Source organism: Carassius gibelio, chromosome A1 (assembly GCF_023724105.1).
Source record: "Carassius gibelio isolate Cgi1373 ecotype wild population from Czech Republic chromosome A1, carGib1.2-hapl.c, whole genome shotgun sequence".
In the NCBI taxonomy this organism is placed as follows: domain Eukaryota; kingdom Metazoa; phylum Chordata; class Actinopteri; order Cypriniformes; family Cyprinidae; genus Carassius; species Carassius gibelio.
Window position 1 is genome coordinate 32,502,164 of NC_068371.1, and position 26,595 is coordinate 32,528,758.

At 39.9% G+C, this 26,595-nt stretch overlaps 2 protein-coding genes across 4 annotated transcripts in view; both read left to right on the forward strand.

Moving 5' to 3' along the window:
• LOC128020284 (adhesion G protein-coupled receptor L1-like) overlaps nt 1-11,070 on the forward strand; it is a 31,843-nt gene extending 20,773 nt beyond the window's left edge. Inside the window, exons 13-25 of one of the 3 annotated variants that reach the window (XM_052607151.1) lie at nt 547-669; nt 984-1,183; nt 2,733-2,906; nt 2,991-3,200; nt 3,280-3,500; nt 3,591-3,657; nt 4,103-4,194; nt 6,771-6,939; nt 7,020-7,175; nt 7,316-7,412; nt 8,179-8,301; nt 8,421-8,438; nt 9,011-11,070. In XM_052607151.1, the coding sequence (XP_052463111.1) occupies nt 547-669; nt 984-1,183; nt 2,733-2,906; nt 2,991-3,200; nt 3,280-3,500; nt 3,591-3,657; nt 4,103-4,194; nt 6,771-6,939; nt 7,020-7,175; nt 7,316-7,412; nt 8,179-8,301; nt 8,421-8,438; nt 9,011-9,843 (2,483 nt within the window). In that variant the 3' untranslated portion in view covers nt 9,844-11,070. The remainder of the gene's footprint in view (nt 1-546; nt 670-983; nt 1,184-2,732; nt 2,907-2,990; nt 3,201-3,279; nt 3,501-3,590; nt 3,658-4,102; nt 4,195-6,770; nt 6,940-7,019; nt 7,176-7,315; nt 7,413-8,178; nt 8,302-8,420; nt 8,439-9,010) is intronic. The other 2 variants (XM_052607191.1, XM_052607201.1) reach the window with 2 other exon arrangements.
• Nucleotides 11,071-13,088: 2,018 nt separating this feature from the next.
• On the forward strand, nt 13,089-20,909 carry LOC128031241 (uncharacterized). Its single transcript, XM_052619518.1, has 3 exons — nt 13,089-19,066; nt 19,533-19,566; nt 19,732-20,909. The coding sequence occupies exons 1-3, from the start codon at nt 18,791-18,793 to the stop codon at nt 20,163-20,165; spliced, it is 744 nt and encodes a 247-aa protein (XP_052475478.1). The 5' UTR covers nt 13,089-18,790; the 3' UTR covers nt 20,166-20,909.
• The last annotated feature ends 5,686 nt before the right edge of the window (nt 20,910-26,595 follow it).

Consider the following 26,595-nt stretch of genomic DNA (forward strand, 5'->3'; position numbering starts at 1 on the left):
TATAATCTCATGAATAATCATAACAACAATTATGATACATCATAATACTTACGTATATGTGGTTAAAGTTTAAGAGTATGATTATTTATAACACACAATGAACACCATATTAAAGCTACTTCCTGTACAGTATAATGGACATTGTTTAAGATCTGTGCATTATCTTCTACAGCTTGTGACTGGTTAGATGTTGAGTATTATTCGAGTGTTTCCTTTGCAGCTAATGTTAATTAATTGATGTGAGACTCTAACTGAAAAAAAAAAAATCAATGTTTTATATGATTATTTTATTTTATTTTGATGGTCCCCTTAATCAATCAACTATAAGCAACTTTGTAACTACATGCCAACTAACTCTCATTAGAGTATTAGTGTGCCCAAGAATGGATGAATCTAGTCTGGTAGAGTAAGCTGACATATACTGTATTAAAATACATATATTTACAGTAGCAGAAATGACCGCTAGTTGATGTAGTTGCAGAGTTATTTAACAGCTGTCTAAAGTGTCCCATCAGAATAATGAACCTGATATTACAACCTCTGCAGATCTGGAGGTGTATGTGCTCAACACAGAGATGGAGCTGAAGGATCTGTCCTTCCCAAACTCGTATGACAGCGACAGCACCATCCAGGTGTCAGCATCCACCATTAAACAGTACAGCCGCAACGGTCAGTCTCTCTCTCTCTCTCTCTCTTTCTCTGTCTCTCTCTCTATCGCTCTCTCTACCTCACTCTCTCTCTCTCTCTCTCTCTCTCTACGTCTGTCTGTCTCAGTCGTTCTCGGACGCTCACACTCTTTATTAGGTTTCTCAGCGCCACACGTATGCAGACTCAGCTTTGCCCTGGCAACAGTCACCATGGTCACCGTCTCCTGTGGCTGTTGCCGTGGTGACACGTGTGTGTGTGATGAGCTGTGTGGGATCGGGCGTATCGATCGCAGCTGAAGGTGTGTGTGTGTGTGTGTGTGTGTGTGTGTCCATCAGGTCAGGTGAAGGTGGTGTTCACGCTCTATAAGAACCTGGGCTCGTTCCTCTCCACTCAGAACGCCACGGTGAGGACACACGGTGAGACGGGGGGACACGGTCTGGCCGTCAACTCACACATCATCTCTGCCTCCATGAACAAAGAGTCCAGCCGCGTGTTCCTGACCAAACCTGTGGAGTTCACTCTGAGACACCTGCAGGTGCTGACTGACACACACTGCAGCGCTCACACACACACACACACACACACACACACACACAGACACACTGCAGCACTCACACACACACACACACACTGCAGCACACAAAAACACACACACACACAGACACACTGCAGCAGACACAAACACACACACACACACTGCAGCACACACACACACACAGACACACTGCAGCACTCACACACACACACTGCAGCAGACACAAACACACACACACACACACACAGACACACTGCAGCGCTCACACACACACTGCAGCACACACACACACTGCAGCACTCACACAAACACACACACACACACACTGCAGCACACACACACGCACACACACCTACACTCACACACACACCTACACTCACACACACACGCACACACACCTACACACACACACACACAGAGACACACACACTGCAGCACACACACACACACACTGCAGCACTCACACAAACACACACACACACACACACACAGAGAGACACACACACACTGCAGCACTCACACACACACACACACACACCTACACACACACACACACACACAGACACACACACTGCTTCAGTTGTTTCATACTCGAGCTGCGGTTTGGAGATAAACTGTATATAAAATGTAGAATCAAAAAAACATTTATCTAACAAAATACATCACTGTTCAAAAGTAACGCTTTTGAGAAATGAATACCTCTATTCATCACGGACCTGATCAAAAGTGACGGTAGAGACTCCAGTAATGTTAGAAAAGATTTCTATTACAACTAAATGCTGTTCTTTTGAACTTTCTATATTTCTATGATCTTTGAATCCCGAAAAAGAAAATGCATCAGTTTCCACAGAAATATCGTTCAGCACCACTGTGTTCAACATTGATGATAATCACAAATGTTTATTGAGCAGCAGTTCAGTAAATCAGACTGATGTTGAGTGAGTAATGATGGAAATACAGAAAATACAGCTGCACATCACAGAAATCAATGACAGTTTCACAGATATTCACATAGAAAACAGTTATTGTAAATATTACTAATGTGATAAAATATTTTTTTGATTGAATTTTTAGGAAAATATAGTATACTGTAAACATATATATATATATATGTTTTACTACCAAACCCAAATTGTAGTGTACATTAGAAAAAGCACAAAAAATGAAATTTTAAAATTTCACAAAAGTAATTTTAAAAAGTGTATAATTATTTTTTTATGTTTTAAGAAGAAGATATAAACTTCAGTCAGTTTAAAGAAAGCACATACAACAAAAGAAATAAAATGTGGAAGTAATGAGAGAGATTTAGGCCTTTAAAAAAATGAAAAACGATGAACAATTATGACACAAAAATAATTATATTATAATATTTAATATACGCAATTTATCATTTCACAGTAATAATGTGGCATCAAATGAGTGTCATTGATCATGTGACTCAGATATTGTGTCTGGAGAACGTGATCGTCAGTTTCTGAAGCTCCAGTGCTGCAGACACACCAAACACATCCTCATGCTCCCGCGTCTCTGTGTGTTGTTGTGTTGGCAGCTGCAGAATCACTTCGATCCCAACTGTTCGTTCTGGAATTACTCGGAGCGCTCGATGACGGGTCAGTGGTCATCACAGGGCTGCAGACGTCTGCACAGCAACAACACACACACCACCTGCGCCTGCTCGCACCTCACCAACTTCGCCGTGCTCATGACGCACCAGCAGCCCGCCGTGAGTCTCACACACACACAGCTTTAACCCTTCACGCGCCGCACGCGTCCGTCGTTCACGCTCTGTGGCTCTCTCTGGTTCCAGTATCCCGGCGGCGTTCAGGATCTGATCCTGTTCGTCATCACGTGGGTGGGGATGGTGATCTCTCTGGTGTGTCTGGCTCTGTGCATCTCCACCTTCTGCTGCCTGCGAGGCCTTCAGAGCGACCGCACCACCATCCACAAGAACCTGTGCCTCACGCTCTTCATCTCACAGCTCCTCTTCCTCATCGGCATGGACAAGACACACTATACCGTGAGTCCACCAGGACCAGACCACACCAGAGTAAACCAGACCACATCACGAGTGTGTGTGTGTGTGTGTGTGTGTGCAGGTGGTGTGTCCGGTCCTGGCCGCTCTGCTGCACTTCTTCCTGCTGTCCGTGTTCTGCTGGCTCTGCATGGAGACGGTGCAGCTGTATGTGCTGATGGTGGAGGTGTTTGAGAGCGAGACGTCTCGTCGTAAGTACTACTACCTCTCTGCGTACGGCTTCCCGTCGCTGGTGGTGGCCATATCCACGGCCATCGACTACCGGAGCTACGGAGGACCCAGAGTGTGAGTGTGTCTCTCGCGTCTGGACAGACATCAGTGTGTGTGTGTGTGTGTGTGTGTGTGTGTGTGATCTCTCTCTCGTGTGTTGTGTAGGTGCTGGCTGAGGGTGGATAACTACTTCATCTGGACGTTTATTGGCCCCGCCTCCTTCATTATCCTGGTCAGAGTCACTTTAATGAACTGGTTCAGAAATCAATGCATCCACTGCAAATACATCACCTTTCTCTTAGTCTCTCTCTCTCTCTTTCTGTGTGTAATTAAGCTGTTTAAAATTCATATTTACACATGTATGCACATTACATTTTTAATAATATTTTGATTTAAAAACTAATAATAATGTTTTATTTTAAGAAAATAGTGTATGCAGCTATTATTTAAAGTCCATACAAGCAGAACACACTTTGAGTACTGTAGCGTATCCCAGAATGCAATGTGCTCAACTATTTCCAGTATGAGTGACTCATTATTTGACCAGACTTTCAAATCACATGACAAGTTTACATACAATTGGATTCAAATGCAGAATACCTTTATTTGTAAGAGGATAGAGGGAGGTCTTCTGGGTGTTTTCTGCTCTCTTCTGACCTTTGACCTCTGGTGTGCAGCTGAACCTGGCAGTGTTGGTCATCACCATGCACCGGATGCTGCGACACTCCACGGTCCTGAAGCCAGACTCCAGCCGGTTTGACAACATCAAGTAAGAATGCAGGGCTCACACTCAGCTCCTAATATTCACTGGAGATCTGTTTGTGTCTAGACCAGCCGTTTACTTCACTTCAGATCACTGCGGCGTCTTCACACACACACCAGACTCAGGCTGATACCCAGCTACACATGTTTCATGTTCTGGGAATGTTTTCAGCAGCACGTTTTATTTTAGTTCCCAGAATGTTCTTTTAAAAGGTAGGATAACATTCTCCAAAAACATTCTAGAAATGTGTATTGATAACATTGTTACAACATTATCCTCTAACATTCTTATAAAGCTTCCCATCACACTCGATGGGGCTCAGAAGTAAAAGTTGGGTGAAAGTGAAAACCCAACCTTTGTTTGATGTCAAACTCCAGCGTAAATAACTCCAAAAACAGTATTACCAATTTCACTTATTATAAACAAGATTGACTATTTCTGTCATAAATATAAAAGAGTTCTTATACAGATTAACAGAGGTGTTGATGGTTTATTGAAAATAATAGTTTAGTTTGACGTCACCATTATGGTGATCAGTACATAGGCAGCGTGACTCTTTTCAATGTTACTTTTTGTTTAACTGCTGTAACTATAATTGTTACGGTGAAAAAGGAGAGCATTTAAAAACATCATCAGGTGATGTGGGTTACTTGCTGATGTTAAAAATTTCATCATGTAATGATCTGATCAACTGGTTTTATCTGGAGACTAGTCTTTGCTATTAATTTACCATTAGTTACTATAGCAAATGTGTTGCACCGCAAAATCATTTCTGTTTGAAAAAAAAAAATGCAAATCCAGCAGATTATATCAAATATATTTGTGTCTATTCTTTTTAAATTAGTTTTTTCATGAGCCTCTTTGTAACCCAGAATGATTAGCTACACAGAGAGCTCAAGAATTACTGTATGAATCTCAAAAATTGTGACATGCTTCATGCAATGCATTCTGGGTGCCATGTATGAGTTTTGCATGATGTACCCAGAATACATTGCTGCATGAAGCATGTCACCATTGTTGAGATTTTTACACTGAATCTTGATGTTTGTGTGACAAAGATAGTTTTTTTTTTTTTTCTCGAATTATGTGATTTATATTCAGCTGGGTCTCAGGCTGTCACTTTAATAAATAATACCAACTAACACCATACATTAGACTGGGTGTAACCATACCGCATATGTGGTGATGTCTTATCCATCAGCAAGCAATCAGCATCATCCACATGTCCTCTTGCTGTTTTTGCCACAATAAAAAATACAGCAGCTAAAGATCAACACTGCCAAGTTAAGTGTCAAATTACATAACTAAAGCCAACCCTTACCACCATCATGGTGACATCAAATCAAACTATTACTTTGAAACAGACATCAACATCTAAACCTCTGCTTAAATCTTACTTAGAATGTTAGGGGATAATGTTCTAATAATGTTATTAATAAACATTTTTAGAATGTTTTTAAAGAACGGTATCCTATCTTCTGAGAGAATGTTCTGGGATCAAAAATAAAACTACCTGCTAAAAACATTGTTATAACAATGCTAATGTTCTTAGAACATTTTTAGAACAAAAAAAACTCCAGCTGTGTAGAGAAGGGTGACATAATATACCTCTGGGGCTCGCGACTGCAGCTGATAACCGCTGCTCTAGACTAAAATATACAGCCTCGACCCAGACAAGGAGGTGTCTTGATTTCCTGCTGTCTGAGACTCAGTCAAGGCTCCCACATTTACACTTAACAGACAAAAAAAAACCTGTAAAATAAAATGAAATAAACATTTTTGAAGATATCTATTAAGACAAATGTTTATTTCATGCACTCAATCTGACCAAAAAAATTATTTATTTATTTATAATTTATTTTATTTTACAAAATCAGTTTTTTCTATAACTGCAGTGGACACTTTTGTATTCAAGTCTAATTTCTATACCATCTTTGTGTTTAATAATATTTAGAATTAGTTTTTGTTTTTATATTCTTCACTTTCATCTTAGTTAAAGTTTTGGTCATTTTGTTGTATATTTTTTTTGCATTTATTTTTAGTTTAAAAAATGCTTGTAAAGTTTTTCTCATTATTATTATTTTTTGTACTAATTTACATTTTATAAGAAGTTTTAGTTTTTTAATAAATTTAAATGTAGTTTTTATATATTAATATATTTGTATTTTGTATTGTTAATAGGGTTCATTAATTTATTATTGGTTTAATAGGCTTTTTTTAAATATGTCTGTTTTGTTTTTATTAATTTTTTTAATTAAACTTTTTGAGCTTTAGTTGTAGTAATTTCATGAAAATGTAGAAAACATTTTTTACTTTTGCAACTAACTAACTAACTAACTATAAAAACAAAAACATTTATTCTGTTTTGTTCTGTTAGCATTAAATGTATTCAGTTTACAAAAGTTTTTTTTAGTTTTATTTAACAGGGCATCACAAGAGCATTGGTAATGCTGTGTGTGTGTGTGTGTGTGTGTGTGTGTGTGTGTGTATGTGTATGCGTGTGTGTGTGTGTGTGTGTCTGTGTGTGTGTGTGTGTGCGTGTGTGCGTGTGTGTGTCTGTGTGTGTCTGTGTGTGTGTTGAGGTGCTGGACGCTCAGCTCTGTCACGCTGCTGTTGCTGGTGTCTCTGACGTGGATCTTCGGCCTCCTGTTCATGAACGACAGCAGCGTGGTGATGGCGTACCTCTTCACCTCCTTCAACGCCCTGCACGGCATGTTCATCTTCCTCCTGCACTGCGCGCTGCAGAAGAAGGTGTGTGGCTGTTTGTGTGTTTCCTCACACGTGTTTGTCCTCCTGACCTGCTTTCACACGCAGCACTGTGTGTTCAACAGGTGCAGAAAGAATACAGCAAATGCTTGCGTCAATCATCCTGCTGTGGCCACGCCTCCTCCACCGGTTCCCACGGCTCCCTCAAGAGCTCCGCCCACAGAGGCAATAATCGCTACTATGGCGGCAGCCAATCACGACATGCGCCTCCACAAAGACAGGTAATGCACACGCGTGTGTCTGTCCCAGATTTCATCTTTACAGGAATGTGCGCACCTGTGTGTTTAAATCTCAGCCGTGTATGTGTGTATGTGTGTGTGTGTGTGTGTGTGTGCGTGTGTGTGTGCGTGTGTGTGTTCAGAGCCGTATCAGGAGGATGTGGAACGACACTGTTCGCCGGCAGACAGAATCATCCTTCATGGCAGCTGAGATCAACAACACACCCACACTCACCCGAGGTGAAACACACACACACATACACACACACACACACACACTCACACACACTCACACATCCAAAGTGAAACATTCCTGTTGATCATCATTACATCTTTATTTCTTCTTAATTAGTTATGCAGAAATATCTACATTGTCCTTTTGTCAAAAATTTCAATATTACTGAATGAAGCAATGCAAAATTTTTATTATTTTTAAAAAAGATTGAAATAAATGTCAACTTTTTTGGTGTGTTATACATAAATAATAGATTAGTTTAAGAAATGTATAATGCATCAAAAATATTTTTATAAAAAAAAAAAAAAAATATATATATATATATATATATATATATATATATATATATATATATATATATATATATATATATATTTTACCACTTATTTTAAAAACTTTTAAAAAAGATAATTTTATAGTAGCTTTTTTAATTAGTAATAAAAAAGTAAATATAAATATGGATACATTTTATTTTATTTGAAAATGTATTTTAAAATTCGAAATATATTTTATAAATAATAACATCAAAACAGATTAGTAATCAAAAAGTATATAAAATATGAATAAAAACGTAATCCTCTATCAAAATACATTGTTGCTCTCATTTAATTTTAAAATGTAACCTTTTTTTTGCAACAAAATACACAGTTAGAATTTTTTTCCCTAAAATTCATAGCCAAATGGCATTATTTTGGGAGAGTGACCCATATCAGCTCACACAGCTGTAATGTATCCCTGCGCCTCTGTAAGGATCGTGCTGTTTCTCCTCAGGCACTATGGGTAATCACCTCCTAGCCAATCCAATGCTACAGACCCGCTCTGGCTCCTCCCCTTACAACACCCTATTGGCTGAAACATTCAACCCCCCCTCACCAGCAGTTTTCAACGCCACTGGTCAGTGCGTGTGTGATGAAGAGCACTGTTTTGTGTGTTTTCTCTAAATGTTTGTATCTGTACTCACTGCGTTTCTGTCTTGCTCTCTCTGTTCTGTCTCTTGATAAACTGATCTACAGGCACGTTCAGAAACTCAAGTATGGACACGTTCACACTTCCTGTCTGTCTGTGTTTCTTTCATCTCCATGCTGCTCCTTCATCTTCACCTCCCTGATTCAGTGATTCAAATCAAGCATGACGAAAAACATTGACAAATGCTAGGGACTCATTTGCCCGTTATCACATTTACATGTCAATGACTGGATCAGGGATCAGATTTTCCAGTGTTTTAGATTTCCGTTTCTACAGAGTTGGATTATTAACTTGAATTAAAGAGAGAACTGGTTGCTATAAAATAACATTAGCAGAACTGGGTGACTATGTCCAATGTTGGGTTTGGAATGACCCACAGGTTCATAAATTTAGAATTACTCCAGTTTACTGTGTGCAAACTGATGAGAGGCATGACGAGTGAATGTTCATGTTCACCACATGCATGGGAGAACTCTATGTACACATTCATGCATATGCATCAGAATCAATTATATGTCAATGCAATATAAACATTTCCAAATGGATCTGAATTAAACTTTTTGCCGTTCAAACTACAGGCAATAATTCAGAAAATCAGACTTTTTTTTAATCGAGCATTTCTCTCTCTGTCCTTTAGAGGGCACTCTGTCACGCAGCCGTGAGTCGTGTGGGCTGGAGGGAGTTCGGCTCAATGGAAACTACAACAACAGCTACTCTTTACACGGAGGGAGTTCGGATCTACTGGGGGGCGTTCCTGTGGGATCCGGGGGCGTGTCTGGAGAAGTCAGCCCCGCCCTTTTGACACCTAGAGGGGTGGAGCCTGCTGGCGGTTTGAGGAGGAACCTTTCTGACGCAGCAGCACTGGAGAAGATGATCATATCCGAGCTCGTCCAGAGCAACCTGCGGCCTTCCACAGATCGATATGGTAATGGACCGAACTCCACGATGCACCGACAGGATTACACACCGTCGACGAGTCACCGAGAACCTCCACAACGGCCCTTGCCCCGCCCACCTCCGCCACCGCCGCAGGATGAGGAGGAGCTGCTGTACAAAGCGCTGGAAAAGCCACACCTCCCGGACAAACCCCGCCTACCTGATAAACCCCTCCTGCCGGATAAGCCTCGCTTCCTGGAGCACGCCCAGTCTGTGTTCTACCAGAGCGAGGAGGACTCGGAGAGCTTCTCGGCGGAAATCACGGATGCCGTGGGCGGGGCCAGACTGGACTCCGCCTCCCTGTACGCGCGGGACCGGGATTCGTCCTATCCCGACAGTAGTCCTGAGGCGCTGGGGGCGGAGCCACACTCCACCCTCCCACCAGACGAGCTGTACTTCAGCGCAGGACGCCAAGCGCACATCTCAGCCTTTTACCAGCCTCCGCCTCGCAGGACCAACGACGAGGCTCAGCCGGGACTCCAGCCCTCGCAGGGGGAAGGCGACGGACAGATGCAACTGGTGACGAGTCTGTGACTAGGGCGCTGGTGACCAGGACACGTAGATCTGGAGGAGGACAATGAGGGTGGACGTCTTCAACATCGCCATCATCATCGCTATTAGCAATCTAGTCGAATCTCTAGAAATTGTGGTTCTGGTTGTGTAGGTCACCCAGAAAAGTTCTGAGTTCACTTGATCTTGTAGTGAAGTGTTTCCAGGAGATTCACGCATTAGTATGAAGCCGAACTTTCAGATAATGAAAACCATTTTCATGTTTCTTGAGATCTCCCAGAAAGAGCAGTGTGTTGTAAGGCTTGGGAGAACCCCGGTCTGATAATGATGATGATGATGATGACAATGTTGGCTTCCTCCTCCATGTCTCTGTCTCCTGGTCACCCGCACACTCACCCTGCTCATCTCACTGCCATCCAAGCACATCTGTCCGTCCTTTCTAAGATAAGATCTTCTCATCCGGTAGTTTTTCCTCCATTTGTCCATTCTCCGTATCTTCCCTGCCAAGAAAATCTGTTTAAACCATCCTTGGGTAGATATCTGGTCTCCTGAGCTGGCCAAACTGTTTTTTTGGTGGGAGACCATCTGAAAACCACCTTAGGCTGGCTTAAGCTGGTTTATCAGTGTGATTTCTTTCATTCAGGGTGGTGTGGTTTATGAGTGTCAGACCTTTATCAGAATGTGATAACACTTAAACCAGAGACCACAGCTCTTACACATGCCAAAAAAAGAAGAAAAGAAAAATCACACACTCTTGCGGAGCAGTTACTGTCAGGATCACCGTCATGGGTTCAACATGTCAAGCAAATCAACCAGACTGTTATTTTTGAGCAGTGAGGTGGATAATAAACTCTTGTGCCACCTGTCTGGATGCCAACCAATCATCAGCTTTGGTGTTCAAGACACTGACCAATCATGATGTGGAGCTTTGAGAACGTTGACTCAATGCTCCGCCCCCTTCCTGTGTTTAAGTAGGTTGATCAAGGATGTGACATTTAGCGACGGCATCTCGCAAATTCTTGTAAATACATACTAAGAGACGCAACGTCTCAGGACATGCTTCTCTTTCACTTATGAGTTTATGGTTGAAAAAAGTCTTTAAAAATATGTAGATGAACTGATGACACTGTCTCCTCTTCTGGCCTTTTTCTCACTCTGTCTCTTTCGGACTTTTCTCTCTCTCTCGGCGTGTTTCATGTAAAAAGATAAGAAATGTTTTTTAATCAAAATAAAACAGACAAAAGCAAACTGTTCAGACTTTTTCTCAGCTAATTTGTGATTCTGGATCTCCGATGAGCGCTGTGTTGACCAGGAGGTAGAGAGCATCTCAAGCATCAAGATGAAACACAGCTTCCTGTGAGCATTAGAACTTATTTTGCTGCCCTTCTAATATTTGGCTGCTAAGGTAGTGTTAATAATTTTCTTAAGAAAAGTATATTTAAAAAAAAAATTGATTCAGCCTTATTGGCCCTGGAACAACATCACTAGTAACCAGATTTAAGGTTTATAGAGTTACACTGAGCAGTGTGTGTGTGTGTGTGTGTGTGTGTGTGTGTGTGTGTGTGTGTGTGTGGATTTGCAAATTTTCTGCCCTAAGATGTGAATTGTTTAAATACAACTGGAAATCAAATCAAATTTGTTGTGACTTCTGTTTAAAAAGTCTTAAGGTCTCTCTGTGATTTTTCTGCCAAAATAAATGTTTTAAAATTGAAAGATAGAAAGTTAAGACCATAAACATTACTACAGAGATTTCTGTTGTTCTATAAAATTATTATAATTATTAAATAATATTTTATTTACTCTATATTATTATATACTATTTACAGTTATCTATACAGTGCACTGTAAACAGTTTTATCATTTAAATTTGGGGAAGTTGTGGCCTAGTGGTAAGAGAGTTTGACTCCTAACCCTAGGTTTGTCATTTTGAGTCTTCGGCTAGCAGTACCACGACTGAGGTGCCTTGAGCAAAGCCCCGAACCCCTGGGTGCTGCAGCATAAATGGGTGTGTGTTTACTGCTGTGTGTGTGTGTGCACTTTGGATGGGTTAAATGCAGAGTACGAATTCTGAGTATGGGTCACCATACTTTGGCTGTATGTCACATCACTTTCACTTTTTAAAAATTAAATTCTTATAATAATAAAAGCATTTTAAACAATAAAAGTAATTATTATTATTTATTTTTTTTAGTCATGGTTGATCACATGTTAATTACATAGTTCTGCGTTATCATTATCAGCAATATTGTTTTCAGTTGGGTTTGTGTTTTAACAATGAGATGATGTGTGGGTGTTTTTCTCTTTCAGTTTCCTGCAAACCCTACGTGTATTTCATCTCACTGCATCAAGTGTCACTGGTGCAATGAAACGAAATATGCTAAATATTTAATGAAAACAGAACGTTCAAGGCCTTGACTTTTTGGCAGAATTTTGAAAATTGATTCAGAGTTAAGAATCATGAGAAAGCACGAGTTGCATGGTGATGCAATAGAGAAGTGTCATAGATGCCTCTATTGAGAAATGTATCTCTAGTACAGGGAACCAGGAAGCATTTGTTTGTTGAAAAGATGACCTGACCCATGATTTTTGGTTAAAATGGTTAAATGTGCACTATTGTCCAATTTATTATTACTGTTTGCACGGGAGTGTATACTATTAATAACTATATTGATTAGGCGTAAAATTATTTCACATGTGAGTGAGTGGTATATATATATTTTTCTACCAATGGCAAGCAAACCCACAATGGACCAAATGCGAATTGATTAATGTTAATATTGACAAACATGAGTCAGGTAGCTTCGTCTGGTAGATGTCGTAATCACACCGCCTTTTTGATTAATACATTATAATATAGCTATTATGTTTTTAACAGGTTCAAAAGTTACTCATCGGTTCAATGGGCTTCAGTGAGTCAGATTGCCTCAGAACAGTTTAATTGGGGGTTCAAAAGTTAATGAAGAGCTCATACTTAATTCATATAACTATAGAATTGTAATAAATATATATTTTCAATAAAAAACAAAACATTCGTAATTAAGTGATTCGCGTCACGTGATCATTAACGGACATTAGAGGAGCGTGAACCTGCGAGTGTGTTGCTCAGTCATTGGAAATTTTAATTAAAGATCTTTAAGATATTTCAAAAGATATACAAGAAAACATTTACAGAATATTTTAAGTTTGGGAATATCCCCAACTCAGGAGGACGAGTGTAGTGTGTCACAGCCCCGGCAGGGGGCGCGTCGCGCGCCATGAGTGACACCGACCGCGGGAAAACCGTCAGCTCGTGCCAAACAGGTGTTGTGTGCCCAATATCAACCCCCTGCCGAATTATTACCCCCCTAGTATTGGTAGGTTTAGGATCCTGTGAGGTAAGTCATTCTGTCTACTGCTACGCTGACTGAATAATATCTTCTGCAGGTCCGAGCTTATATATTAACACTGCTTTTACCTTTTATTCTTACTATTCTATCTGAAATGAAACGCCTGTCATGTTTACGAGTATGAGTAAAAGTAAACGCGTTCTTTCTGTGGAAAACTCGTAAATAATCTGCAACCACAGCTTCGCTAAACACATCTAAATCACTCCACTCTTACTGCTGCTCTATTCACATAAACAATGGTGTCAGACATTTATTTTTCTCACAAATGTATAGTAAATTCACAGTTAATTACAAAGAAACAGCGAGTGACACTGAATTAAGCATGACATTTTTAAGTAGAAAATGTAAAAGTATTTTTTTTTTTTTTTTGTACTCGATTTTTTAATGTACTCCAATAATAACTTTTTTTTTTCATCATGTGTATGTATCGTTTTAAATTCTAATGCAAAATAATGAGTAAAAAATGTGGGTCCATGTATGTGTTTTATTATTATTATTCAATTCATGAACGTGCTGTAAATTGAATCAGTATATTCCATCATAATTGTGAAATATAACATACAACTTAGTTTTATTGTAAATGAAAAACTAATAATAATAATAATAATAATTTAATTATGTTCAAGATTTTGTTTTTCACTGGCATGCCCCCATCTCGAAAACTCTCAAAAATTAAGACCTTCACTCTTAATTACAATATCACCAGACTATCAAGTATCCCACATGCAACATGCTTGACCTTCTATTTCTAGTTTGGCATTTTTCAACATATTTTTCTTGACATTATTTAAACAAGACTAATCGATTTCAGATAAAACAACATGGATAAACAACAACCACAGAACAACTAGTAATTTGCAAGATGATGCCACTCCAACTTTAACATCATGAGGTCACGTGTAGCAATATACAGTGCTGTTAGGAGATTTTCATCTGAATTTGAGTAACATCTTTATAACTTTGTTTATAATGTTGTGTACAGTAGTGCAAATTCAGGGCTCATCTGCATTTCTGTATATAGTATGCATCATCAATAAGGTGTATATTGAATTTGATCTCGGTACATTAGTGCTTACCACAATCCTGGTAAAAACGTAACTTGCAGGCAGCAGAGGAAAGCTTTGTTTTGCTTCCAGACTTTTGTTTAAAGTGAAAGTGCAGTATTCAGTAAGTATTGAGCTATTGTTCTGTCCAAACACAGTTACGGAGACACAGATAAGAAACAGATCATTCAGACCCTGGTCTTTGACTTTAAGTGACTCATTAGAAAAGTCCATGCCATCTGAATCACTGCTCAGATTCTAATGAACTGAAATCAGTGATAAACAAGCCAAAAATGCTGGTGGGGCCCCTGTTTGAGTCTTTTGGATTAGCACACACCCGAAATAAAAGACCATGCAGAATACTCATCTACAGCTGAGAGCAAGGATCTAGGCACATTTAACAGGAATGATCAGATTGGTCACATAAATAGGGATTTCCAAAGTCTTTAAAGGTCACCTTTGTCATCATTCAATGTTGCCAGGCTGGGTGGGTTCCCCTCCAAGTGGGCTTCTTTTGGTAATATCCGACCGGAAAAAAAAAACATGCATTGGGTGGATTGATAAAATCTGGGATGTTTCCATAAATATGGGACAGACGACAGATATATCATTTGCACGTGCCATTTTATACGCTGAGAACGCTTTCTGTGAGCTCACACCCACAGAGCCACATCTGTGAGCACACAACTACAGAAGAAAGTTGTGTTGCACCTTAAAATGATGTATTCACGTAAACAGTAGATTTATTCTAAACATTTTCGGTTAAAGGCTATTAAGTAAAGAAACAAAACATATGTGTAACAGATCCATGCATCTGTCTGTCGGTCTATCTCTCTCTATCTGTTTATATATCTGTCTGTATGTGGTTAAACAGAGTGATCATTAATATGAGCACATGCACACACATATATTTAGGGCAGGTTGCCAGTTTCCCACAGCTTGTATCACAGTTGTGTTGTCCTCACTGCTTTCACCGTGCCAAACTATGTGAACTGGACTTCCCCGGCGGTTCCCTCTAAAACAAGTATGAGGTCGCTATGTGGCCTAAATGTCACTACACCTTCCTCCACACCCTCCCCTTTCCTCTGAAGAACATTGTTGGCACGTCGCGGCTCTGATTCACAGCAGCTGGCAGGAAAGATATTCTTACTGGACACTTACATAAGCACCCAAAACATGTGACATTCAGCACAACAATTGAGCACAACCAGATGAGGGATGTTTTTGAGTTTTACAGTGGTCAGTTTGCATATAGCTGACTTAGGGTGTCACAAATGCACAGTGACTTTTAAGCACTCAAATTAGCAGACATTCAACTCAAGGTTTCTGTCTTATGCTGCTTATTTACAGTTTATAGCTGCAACCCATAAACCCTACCTGTCCAAACTGCACATACTGGTGGAAGGGAAACACGGTAGACGAACACTCTTTGACACAAGACAGAGATAGGAGGATATTATGATGCACAAACACATGGAGCATAATGCAACACAACCCACAACCTAAAGTAGTGACAGGACAGATCTCATCATAGATACACTATTGTGAAATCTGGAAACATTTCCTGATAATTTCACTCATTTTAGCCTGGACAGAATTCCTTTCAGATGCTCTGATTGGCTGCTGTGTCACAGGACTCCTCGGTGTCATCACATTCAGCTTAAATCTGGGCCTATTCAAGGTTTGTCCTGTTTATTGACAAACTCAAAGCCTCCATTTCGATGTTCTGATTTAGCCTAAAAAAGCACTAAGTGGGGAATGTTTTCCACCCACACACTACAAACCTGTTTCTGCTCGCCCACTGAATTCCCCAAAATGTGTAAAGTCTCATAACATCTTTAATTATACATAATCAACTTAACACAGGAACTCATTTCATTTCCGTCTCATTGTATTTTAATCTTTAACTTTATCAGCAATTATCACAATAATGTATCTGATGTCAAGAGTCATATACAATCCATTAGTAATGCGAGAGCAAAGGAGGAACAAAACGTCATGTTTGAAGTTCTGACTGCTTTGTAGTTGTTTTTGTGAAACATTAACTTCCCCATTCTGAGGCGAAGCCATATGAAATCCCAAACACACATGACGTTAGTGCTCGGCAGCTGTGAGTGTGACCTTTAGATGAAACTTAGACTTTCCCTGGCTAACCGTCAGCATATGTAATAGCCAAAACATACCTCGAGAGATTTATACCTGGAATACACTCAAATCTATCTGCATTAAAGCTAGCATGACTTTGTTGTGGGCGTTCCAGAAATGCTAATTAGGAGTACCTCAAGGCATTGCATACAACAGTTGTAGCTTGATACTTGAAAAAAAGATGCATGGATGATTGTCATTGCCAAAATCCATTTCACAACAGGTGAGGACGAGATTAATCTACTGAGAGAGACGAATCCACATAAACTCCTGAACTGATGACTAAGCTTCGAAAATCCTGTTCTGATTTGATGAATGTGAAACAAATTACCTGCAATACATAGTTACCGATGGATGTATTGCTGTATGTTTTATTTTATTTAAGAGCTGGGTTTTCCATAATGTGTCTTGTTTACTTTTCCCCAAAGTATGATCTGATCACGGGTCTGGAAATTAAAACAAAAAGACCCGTCCACATTCAGGAAGCGCTGCAGAGTCACTTTCAAAAGGGAAGCTGACATATATCGACGAGAGTAAAGCTCTCATGTGATAAATCTGTTACAGTTACAGATTGAAAGTCACTAATACTCACAAGAGATAGCACTGTAATATTGCTTTGTTTCATCTAGACCCTCACACACACATACACACTCAATCAGAGCCAAGAAAGATGAGAAAAAACACATTGTCGAACAGGACAGTGATGTCATACCTGAAGTGTCAGGAGTAAAAGGGAACTGAGAAAGTGATTGGTACTGTAGGCGTAGTGCTGCTGCTACACCTTTGCCGATGACATCACTTCCTGTAATGCCTCAGGCTCGGATGCACAGGTTTTCACATGCTGGTGCCATAATCAGGCCCTTCCTCTTCCAGACACAAGGATCTATTTTTAGCACGCTATGAAAAGCGAAATTGCATTTGGTCACTTTTATGTTTTTAAATCGGAGCCACTTTAATATGTAGAAATAAATACCATACACGTTCCATTGTGAATGGACATCTGGAAGTGACGTGGTGATCGAAATAAAATATGTGCATCACAGTGTTGGAAGAGGAACATGTGCTTTTACTTAATTATCTGTTGAGATTCACCCATTTAAAAGTCTACAGAACAAATCAGTATACATTAACACATTTAATCAGAAGGTTTTTGCTGAGAAACATTAATTCAGTGTTAGCCATGGAGTTAATCTCTTAAATGACTTTTTGCAACACAAAACCCGAAGCTGATCTGGAACAATATGACAGAGACCTGTCAAAAGCCTGTGAAAGAAACACAAGTTTGCCTAAAATCTATAGATAAAAACAGGTCAAGCATATCAATAATTTAGGCTAGTTCAAACACTTGCTGTTAGAGGCATACCCATTTGAGCGGAGAGGGGAAGCTGAATTGCATTTTACTCGCCATCACTTGCATTGGAAATATTTCATAATTTTTGCTCATGAAGGAAAGAGTAATACAGTATTCAGAAATTAAAAGAGTCTACTTTTATTCGTGTGCACTCACAATATCAACAAAACGGTGTGCTTTTATAAAATAAAGAAAAGAAAAAAACCAGGAGGCTTTCTGCTGTTTCGGTTTCTGATGAACCGAAACTCAGCAAATACTTGCCTCACTGACTTGAATAAAGCTATAGAAAGCTTGGCATTATTACTTTAAAATGAAAACAAAAATTATTTCATTATAAAATCCCTAAAGATGAATTTCATTTAGCGTTTCCAATTAGGCCTACACAATCTTATGATTATTTTGCCTATTATTATTATGTTACTTTTATTATTATATTAAAATTATTGTACACAGCATTATGTATACAAAACTGGCAGGCTGTTTTGAAATAAACTCTAAGACCAAATACCATTACTTTTAAATGCTAAATTACAAAATGTTAAATATCAAAATAAAATTGAAGATGAATTACAATGTTTCAGTGTTTTGTTCATGTGAATGAGTTCAGCAGCTCCTGTATAGGCCCTTTGGTCTGTGCCACGTTTTGTAAACACAATCCGAATCGAGAACTTTATATCTCGGTGTAAGTGTGTACACAGCTTTTACAACAGATTATGCTAAAGCCTCTCAAGTCTTACACAAACTGAGTGAAAGAACACTATGAAATGAAATGCTGCAGTGAGAGGATAAATGTAGTATGATATTCCATGAATTAACGAGCGGAATACGGAGCCAGTCACAGAAATTCACACTTTACTCTCCTCCCGATTTCCACCTCCGTTTGCGCAAAACCGAAAGAAGCGGAAAGTCAGACGGGTTTTCTCTGAACGTCCCTCTTCGTGTCTGGGTCTCTCTTTCTGTCTCCCGTGGGCGGATGAGGAGGTGACGAGGGAAACCCGTTAGTTCCGCCTCCAGCACTTCTGCATAAAAGAGTGCACCTGCTGTGGATGTATCACTTTATTTACACGCTGTTTCTCGAGATGTCCGCGTCCACAGATGTCGAGAGCCAGTCGCCCGCTGCAAGCTCCCGCAGCCGGTGTCTGGACACCTTCCTCACCGTGTCCGTGATCGCGCTCTTCTTCATGTTCGCGGTCGCGCTCGCGGGCGCGCTGTACTTCGCCAAACACATCGAGGACGAGATAAACAAGCGGACGACGCGACACTTAGACGGATCCGCGGACGCGTTGGTGGCGCCGTTCCCCGACACCGGAAACGCATATAAGGTGAGTTTGTAAATTAAATCATTCTTGTTTATGACAGCACAGTATTTTCATGTTTGGAGATGCACCATTAAATTACTATGAATTGGCATGACAATACAGTATATTTTAATAATTTGCAAACATCATTAAATATGACTGATAATCACTTAGATAAAGTTTCCAATAAGAACCTTTAGAATTATTAATCTATAATAGACATGCTAATAAAACATTTTTTTTTTAAATTGATAAATTCTATAAAGGAATACAGCTTGATGCTAAAAAAGAATGAATGTTTTAATTAACTGCAATCTGTAGAATCTATAATGAAACAAATAATATTTGAATCTGTACTGTAGCTCGAACCATGTAGCTTCTCAATAACGCTGCAGAGATAAAATGCATTTATAAGAAATGTATCAGATCTGATCCTGCTGTTGCTGAACCTGTCTCTGATGTCTCGTTTCCTCTGTCTTCCTTTTTCTAGATGCAGAATTTTGCTTACCTGAGGGCCACTGAAAGTAAGTTTCATGCCAATATATTTCACATTTTGAACTTTAAATTATGCAAAAAAACAAAAAAAAAAACGTAGTTAACTTGTATTTAACCCTGAATATCACATTGCACATTGATCCCTTCTGTTAAAGTCTCGGGACTGAGCGTGTCTCTTTGTCTCCACCCTGCAGGTGAACTCAAATCAGGTGTGATGGCGTGGGAATCTATTGCGTATGGAAGAGGTCAAACCATCGGCTCTCTCTACAGCTATGATAAAAAACAGAATGTGCTGAACGTGAATGAGAGCGGAAGCTACTTCCTGTATGTGCAGCTCACTCTTTCCTGTGCTGGAATATGTAAATCTGATCGATTTGACCATTTCACGGTCAGCTTTAATAATCGACTCAATAACGTGGAGCTCACCTGCACCGTCTCACTGCCTGAATGGAGGGAAGACACACCCATTACCAAGACGTGTTGGCGTGTCGTTACCTTTCCAGAAAATGGAGACCGTCTTGTAGCCAAATCCCAGTTTAAAGGCTCATCAGACTGGAAACTGGACATGAATGACTCTGGCTTTGGGATGTTTCTGGTGGACGGATTACAAGCGGTACATCACACGTGATCACGAGAGGAACTGCTTTCGGGCTGCTCGTTTGAGTCACGTAACTGTGATCGACTCAGGACTGTTTCTAATGCTGCGATGAGCAGGACTCCACTAACGTCAGCAGACTGTCTTGGCTTATTTGGCAATGCCTTCAGATACCAGAAAGAGTGACTCTTTAACATTTTAGCCACAGTATTCAAATGCATTCTGCCAAATATTGCAGGTTTGCCTCTACAACAAAAGCTCAGAAAATGCAAGTCTGGACTTGAACGGATAAGCAATGCTTCTTGAGCACTATTTATAATTTAAATATATTTATATGCGTTTTACATTTTAAAGATTTGCAATATTTATATTCGTATTTTGTGTATACTGTACAAAGTGTGTGTGTAAAACCGTTGTAGACATCACTACGTGTGCGAGGCGTCTGACCGAACCCTTTCCTTCTCTGATTGCATGTACTGTATTATTCTACTGATGTTTAGGTGCATCACAGAAATGATGAGTGAACTTTGACCCGCACATCAACACTAGTGCCTCGGGGTGGTCTTTACGCTTGGCTGTATGTTGAAGAACTCAAAAAGCTGCATGTCTTCACATCTCTTCATGAACATGTGCGTCTGGTGTGAAGGAAAGCACCGTATGAATGCTAACAAACTCAGGAACTCTCGAGATGAATGTAACAATGATGACAGTGTGTGGAATGCTTTATTTTGTTAACTGAGAATATTTAATAAAATACAAAATGTTCATTTTACATAACTCTCTTCAGCATTCGTTTCTGCTCATGTTGCAGCTCAGATGTTGATCTTTTAGAGTTATGATGGAGTTTATAATTGTTTCATTTAAGCATCAACTGGAAAACATTAGAACGGACACAAATGAGTCGGAAGTTGTCTTCTGGTTATAGTTACATAAAATTAAATATATAGAGTATTAAAATGAATGTGGAGAGCCATTCGGATCATTTGATGAGAAATGTTTGGGTTAATATTGAGACTTTTGGCATTTCCTCGGATGAGGGAGAGTAAAGGAAGACAGAAATCTCCATTTGGTTGTGTGAATGTGTGAGAGAACCGGTTGAGATGGTATCTCATGTGTGACTTTCTTTCCTGTGGTGAGGTCTGATCAGACCCCATGCGAGGAAAGTTCTGCTCTGTATGCAGGCCATCTCGCTCGCGTCACTTTCTGTCAGAGGTGCGAGAACAGGTTTCAGTCCTCACCACATGCCGACACATCCGCACAAACTCGGCAAACAAACAAACAGCCTGAGCTAGCTTGAGACCAGATATTGTCAGCAGATGCTGCAGAAGAAGCAAATACACGGAGATGTTTGAGAGACGACACGATGCATGCCTGTTGAGTTTCTTCCAAGTGAAGTTTGCATGAATGCAGGCAGACGCTCGGCTAAGAAATCATTGCTTTGTATCTCTCCACCGGATGTAAAACATGTGCTAATTCTGTGCAGAGCATCTGGAAACAACTTGAGTCAGTGTGAGATCTGCTTCTTAATTTCTTACTGGAAGCAAGCGAGAGTGAGAGTTCAGAAACTGAATGTGCAGAGACACTCTACCAAAGATGCAGACATTAATACTTGGCATGAGCCAGAACTGACTTTCGCAATACGTGATTTTGTTCTTGTTGTGAACTATTTGTCAGAGCACATTCATTCTAAAGAAAAATGAAATGTCTCACGCTCTGCCTCTGATACAGCTTTTATTTCTGATGTCACTGATCTCTTTTGTTTCCCGTTTCACCTGAAAAAAAATGAGCTGTAAACGCCATTCCACGGCAGTTTTATCTGCCGCTTGCGTATATTGCGTATATTTTTAGCAATAGCCCAAAAAACTTTGTATGGGTCAAAATTATTGATTTTTCTGTTATGCCAGAGATCATGTTCCATAAAGATATTTTGTAAATTTCCTATCATACATAAATCAAACCTTAATTTTAGTTAGTAATATGAATTGCTAAGAACTTTAAAGGCAATTTTCTTTGCACCCTCAGATTCCAGATTTTCAAATAGTTGTATCTCGGCCCAAATATTGTCCTCCTAACAAACCAGACATCAATGGAAATCTTACTTATTCATCTTTCAGATAATTGACCATTATGACTAGCTTCATGGTCCAGGGTCACACATGTTGTTTCTTTTGCTGATATATCCTAGTGTTAGACAGCATAGAGTTCAGCCAGTTTCAGCCTCTCTCACATTAATATAAGTGAATCATATTGTTATATTTAACCTCCCTGCTGCATCCAGACAGATGTATTCTATGCAAGTACAGCTACTAGAACAAAGGCCATTATCTGAGCTTAAAATCTGCCAGCTGTCTGAACTGGTCGTCTCCTGCTTCTTTCAGTTTCACTGGAAAATGTTACAAGGCAGAAAAAGGTCTGCATGACTAAAGACATTGAGAAAGAGCCCTACCGCATGTCTAACCGCGTCCACTAGACTAACTGTTGGAAAAGCCATGCTTCTCAGCAGGAGCGGTGTTTAAGGATGTGTCTCAGCAGATGTGTCGTACATGCACAGTAAACTATCATTTAAGAAATGTCTCACTGGACATGTAAACGTAGCCAGTGGCTGTTAGACGCCCGTTTGCAGAGGCTAAGTGAAGATGAACAAGCTGCAAATTTGACAGCTCTGTGATGCCAGCAATTGTGTTTCCAAACAAATCTACTTCAGCAGGCGCCATTGTCCTTCTATGACCTGCTTCAGAAATTAAAAAAAGAGCTGAAAAAAAATTATTCATGCTTATCCCAGCAGATTTGCAGCGGAGTCTCTGCTGAAGGCAGTCAGGCGGTTCTCTTCTGCCACCTGTTGATGGATGTGGAGAAGTGAAACATTTGTCTTGGTATTAACCGCTTTCCTCTCAGCAGAGCTCAGGAAAACACTGCTGCATCTCTTCTGTCTCCTCCACAGGCCCTGGACCTGCTCCACTCCTGTCATCATTAGACAATCACTGTACGATCCACAGATGTGTTCACTGACAAAACCTTCATATCTGTTCTAAACAGACATACAGGTGCAGGTCATATCATTAGAATATCGTCAAAAAGTTTCTTTATTTCACAAATTCCATTCAAAAAGTATGTTATATTAATTCATTACACACAGACTGATATATTTCAAATGTTTGTTTGTTTTAATTTTGAAGTCGATCAGTCTGTGGCACTGCTCAGGTGTTATGAGAGCACAGGTTGATATGATAGTGGCCTTCAGCTCTTCTGCATTCTTGGGTCTGGCATATCACATCTTCCTCTTCACAGTACCCATAGATTCTCTCTGGGGTTAAGGTCAGGCGAGTTTGCTGGTCAGTTAAGAACAGGGATACCATGGTCCTTAAACCAGGTACTGGTAGCTTTGGCACTGTGTGCAGGTGCAGAGTCCTGTTGGAGAATGAAATCTGCATCTCCATAAAGTTGGTCAGCAGCAGGAAGCATGAAGTGCTCTAAAACTTCCTGGTGTACAGCTGACCTTTGACCTCAGAAAACACAGTGGACCAACACCAGCAGATGACATGACACCCCAAACCATCACTGACTGTGTAAACTTGCTTGGAAAATGCTAAATTTACTTTCATGAGAGAACATAACTTTGAAGCTGAAACCAATGTCTTACATACGTCTGTGTGTAGTGATTCTTGAAGCACTGACTCCAGCTGCAGTCCACTCTTTGTGAATCTCTCCCACATTTTGAATGGGTTTTGTTTCACAATCCTCTCCAGGGTGCAGTTATCTCTATTGCTTGTACACTTTTTTTCTATCACATATTTTCCTTCCCTTCGCCTCTCTATTAATGTGCTTAGACACAGAGCGCTGTGAACAGCCAGCCTCTTTTGTAATGACCTTTTGTGTCTTGTCCTCCTTGTGCAAGGTGTCAATGGTCTTCTTTTGGACAACTGTCAGGTCAGCATCCTCCCCATGATTGTGTATCCTACAGAACTAGACTGAGAGAACATTTAAAGGGTTTTCAGGTGTTTTGAGTTCATTAGCTGATTAGAGTGTGGCACCAGGTCTCTTCAGTACTGAACCTTTTCACAATATTCTGATTTTCTGAGATACTGAATTTGAGATTTTCCTTAGTTGTCAGTTATAAACATAAAAATTAAAAGAAATAAACATTTGAAATGTATCGGTCTGTGTGTATGAATATGAATGAATATAATATACAAGTTTAACGTTTTGAATGGAATTAGTGAAATAAATAACTTTTTGATGATATTCTAATTATATGACCAGCACCTGTACTGTGATTTAAATGAGAAGGACGTGTCTGCGGTGCTGGATCAGCAGATGTTTCAGGCAGGACTGTGTTTGTCTGTCGCTCGGTTTGCTCTCTCTGATCATGCTCTTTAGAGGAACACAGGCTGATGCTCGGAAAGAAACAAGCAGCTCGTTTTCTTTCTTTCTCATACCATTCATTGCTCTCTCTCTCTCTCTCTCTCTCTCTCTCTTTCTCTTTCTCTCTCTCTCTCTCTCTCTCTTTCTCTCTCTCTCTCTCTCTCTTTCACTCTCTTTCTCTTTCTCTCTCTCTCTCTCTCTCTCTCTCTCTTTCACTCTTTCTCTCTGAGTAACAGAAAGAAATGAGAAGAGAGAATGGTTGCGTATAAAGATAGAGTTTTTCTGGAAACTTCCACCAAGATGCAAGAAAAGTGCTGAATCAGAAGCACAGGCTCTCACCGCCCCCGTCTCTCACTCTCGATCTCTCACTCACACTCTCAGCACAGCAGCGAACACTCCACAGATCCTGTCTGTCTACCTGTCTGTCTGTCTATCTGTCTATCTACTCAAAATTGCTTTTGAATAGAGGATACATATACTTTTTCTAAGGATACATACACCTGCTCTCTATCTATCTTTATCTCTCTCCCTCTCTCACACACACACACACATACACAAACAAACACACAAACATCAACACTCTAAGCTCTTTCAGTGTCTGCTCGTCTCGATGGCTAGACTGTGCTCATTCTCTCTCTCTCTCTCTCTCTCTCTCACACACACACACACACACACACACACACACACACACACTCTAGACTGTGCTCACTGAGCCTGTACTTGGTCAGGATCCGTCTCTGCTTTGTGTCTCTGACACTCTGGAGATAATCTTCACATTCATAATCTGATTTTAGAGTTCGATAGGATTGTAATTTACTTTGTGTTTTAGTTTCTTGATCCCAATGTTTCAGATATGTATTTTTAGATAGTTTGGTAATTTGGTTGATTTTGATGTTTGGATGAGAAGCAGTGCTGGTCTGAGACTGGTTAATGTTAGTAGAGTTAGTCAGGTTAGTAAGTCTCAGAACTAGCTGACTGAGTGGACTCTTTTCAGGGTTCAGTTCTTGGGTTTGTAGCGCTTTAAAATGAAGCGATTCTGTGGGACTTGATACTATTACATCTTCTCCAAGATCTCTCACATGGAGAACTGCAACTTCCAGAATTTGAGGGATCTTTTATGCATATTGTTCATCAATGGGAATCAGCCTAATTCTGCTCTACATGCGTTATTGGGTGTTCTTCTTTGTAATTTTAGAAGATGTAGTGTTTAGGTGCAGTTTGAGCTGCTGTGGAAGGAAACCATCAGGTGTGTGAAATGCCATGACACCACGACCACACAGTTATAATGAGCGTAGGAGAGCTTTAGGCGTCTAGATCTTGCACTCACTATAAAGCCACATTACCTTCACAAGTCTTCATACAGTTAACTCCTGTTTTCAAGGGGGTTTTATTGTCAGTTGAACTGAAGCCCTGAGATGGACATCCTGAGACACCAAGTCATGTTCTCACATATTAAGAAGTGTCATGTCGTAATCGTCTTAATTTTAGGTATGTGTTGACATTTTTGTGAACCTGAGGTGAAAAACCCTATGGTTGTGAAACACTGCTCAGGTTTCTCCATCCATTGCACCTTAAAGCTGATGTGTGTAATTTACATATGCACTAAAACACATTTATTACTTCTCTTTTCTCAAACATTTTTGTGACCATGCCGAGCTGTGACACCAAAAGCAGCAGAGAAAGAGAAATAAAACTCATATTTAATGATTTCTTTATATATATAAAAAAGAATGTGTTACTCATAAAACATCTACTATAATGATTCATGAAAAAACCTTGACAAGTTCAATGTGAATCAATGTGAATTTTGATTTATTTGCATGCAGTTTTTGTTCAATAAAAAGTGTAGACAGGTGGACTCTTCTGTGTGGATGCAAACAAACAGTTCACAAATTCATATTTGGTGAGAGCAACCACCAAACTAACTAACCAAAGCTAACGGGAAACACTGGTTTTGAGTCCACATGGTGTAGTACCAGCATCTGCCAGCAGGGACGAATCGACCCTCACCAACCAGCCAAATAAGACCCCAAATCTGACCTGTGGGTCACGGTGTGCTTGAGTAATACCAGTTAGACATGGGACGAGAAGAAGACATGAC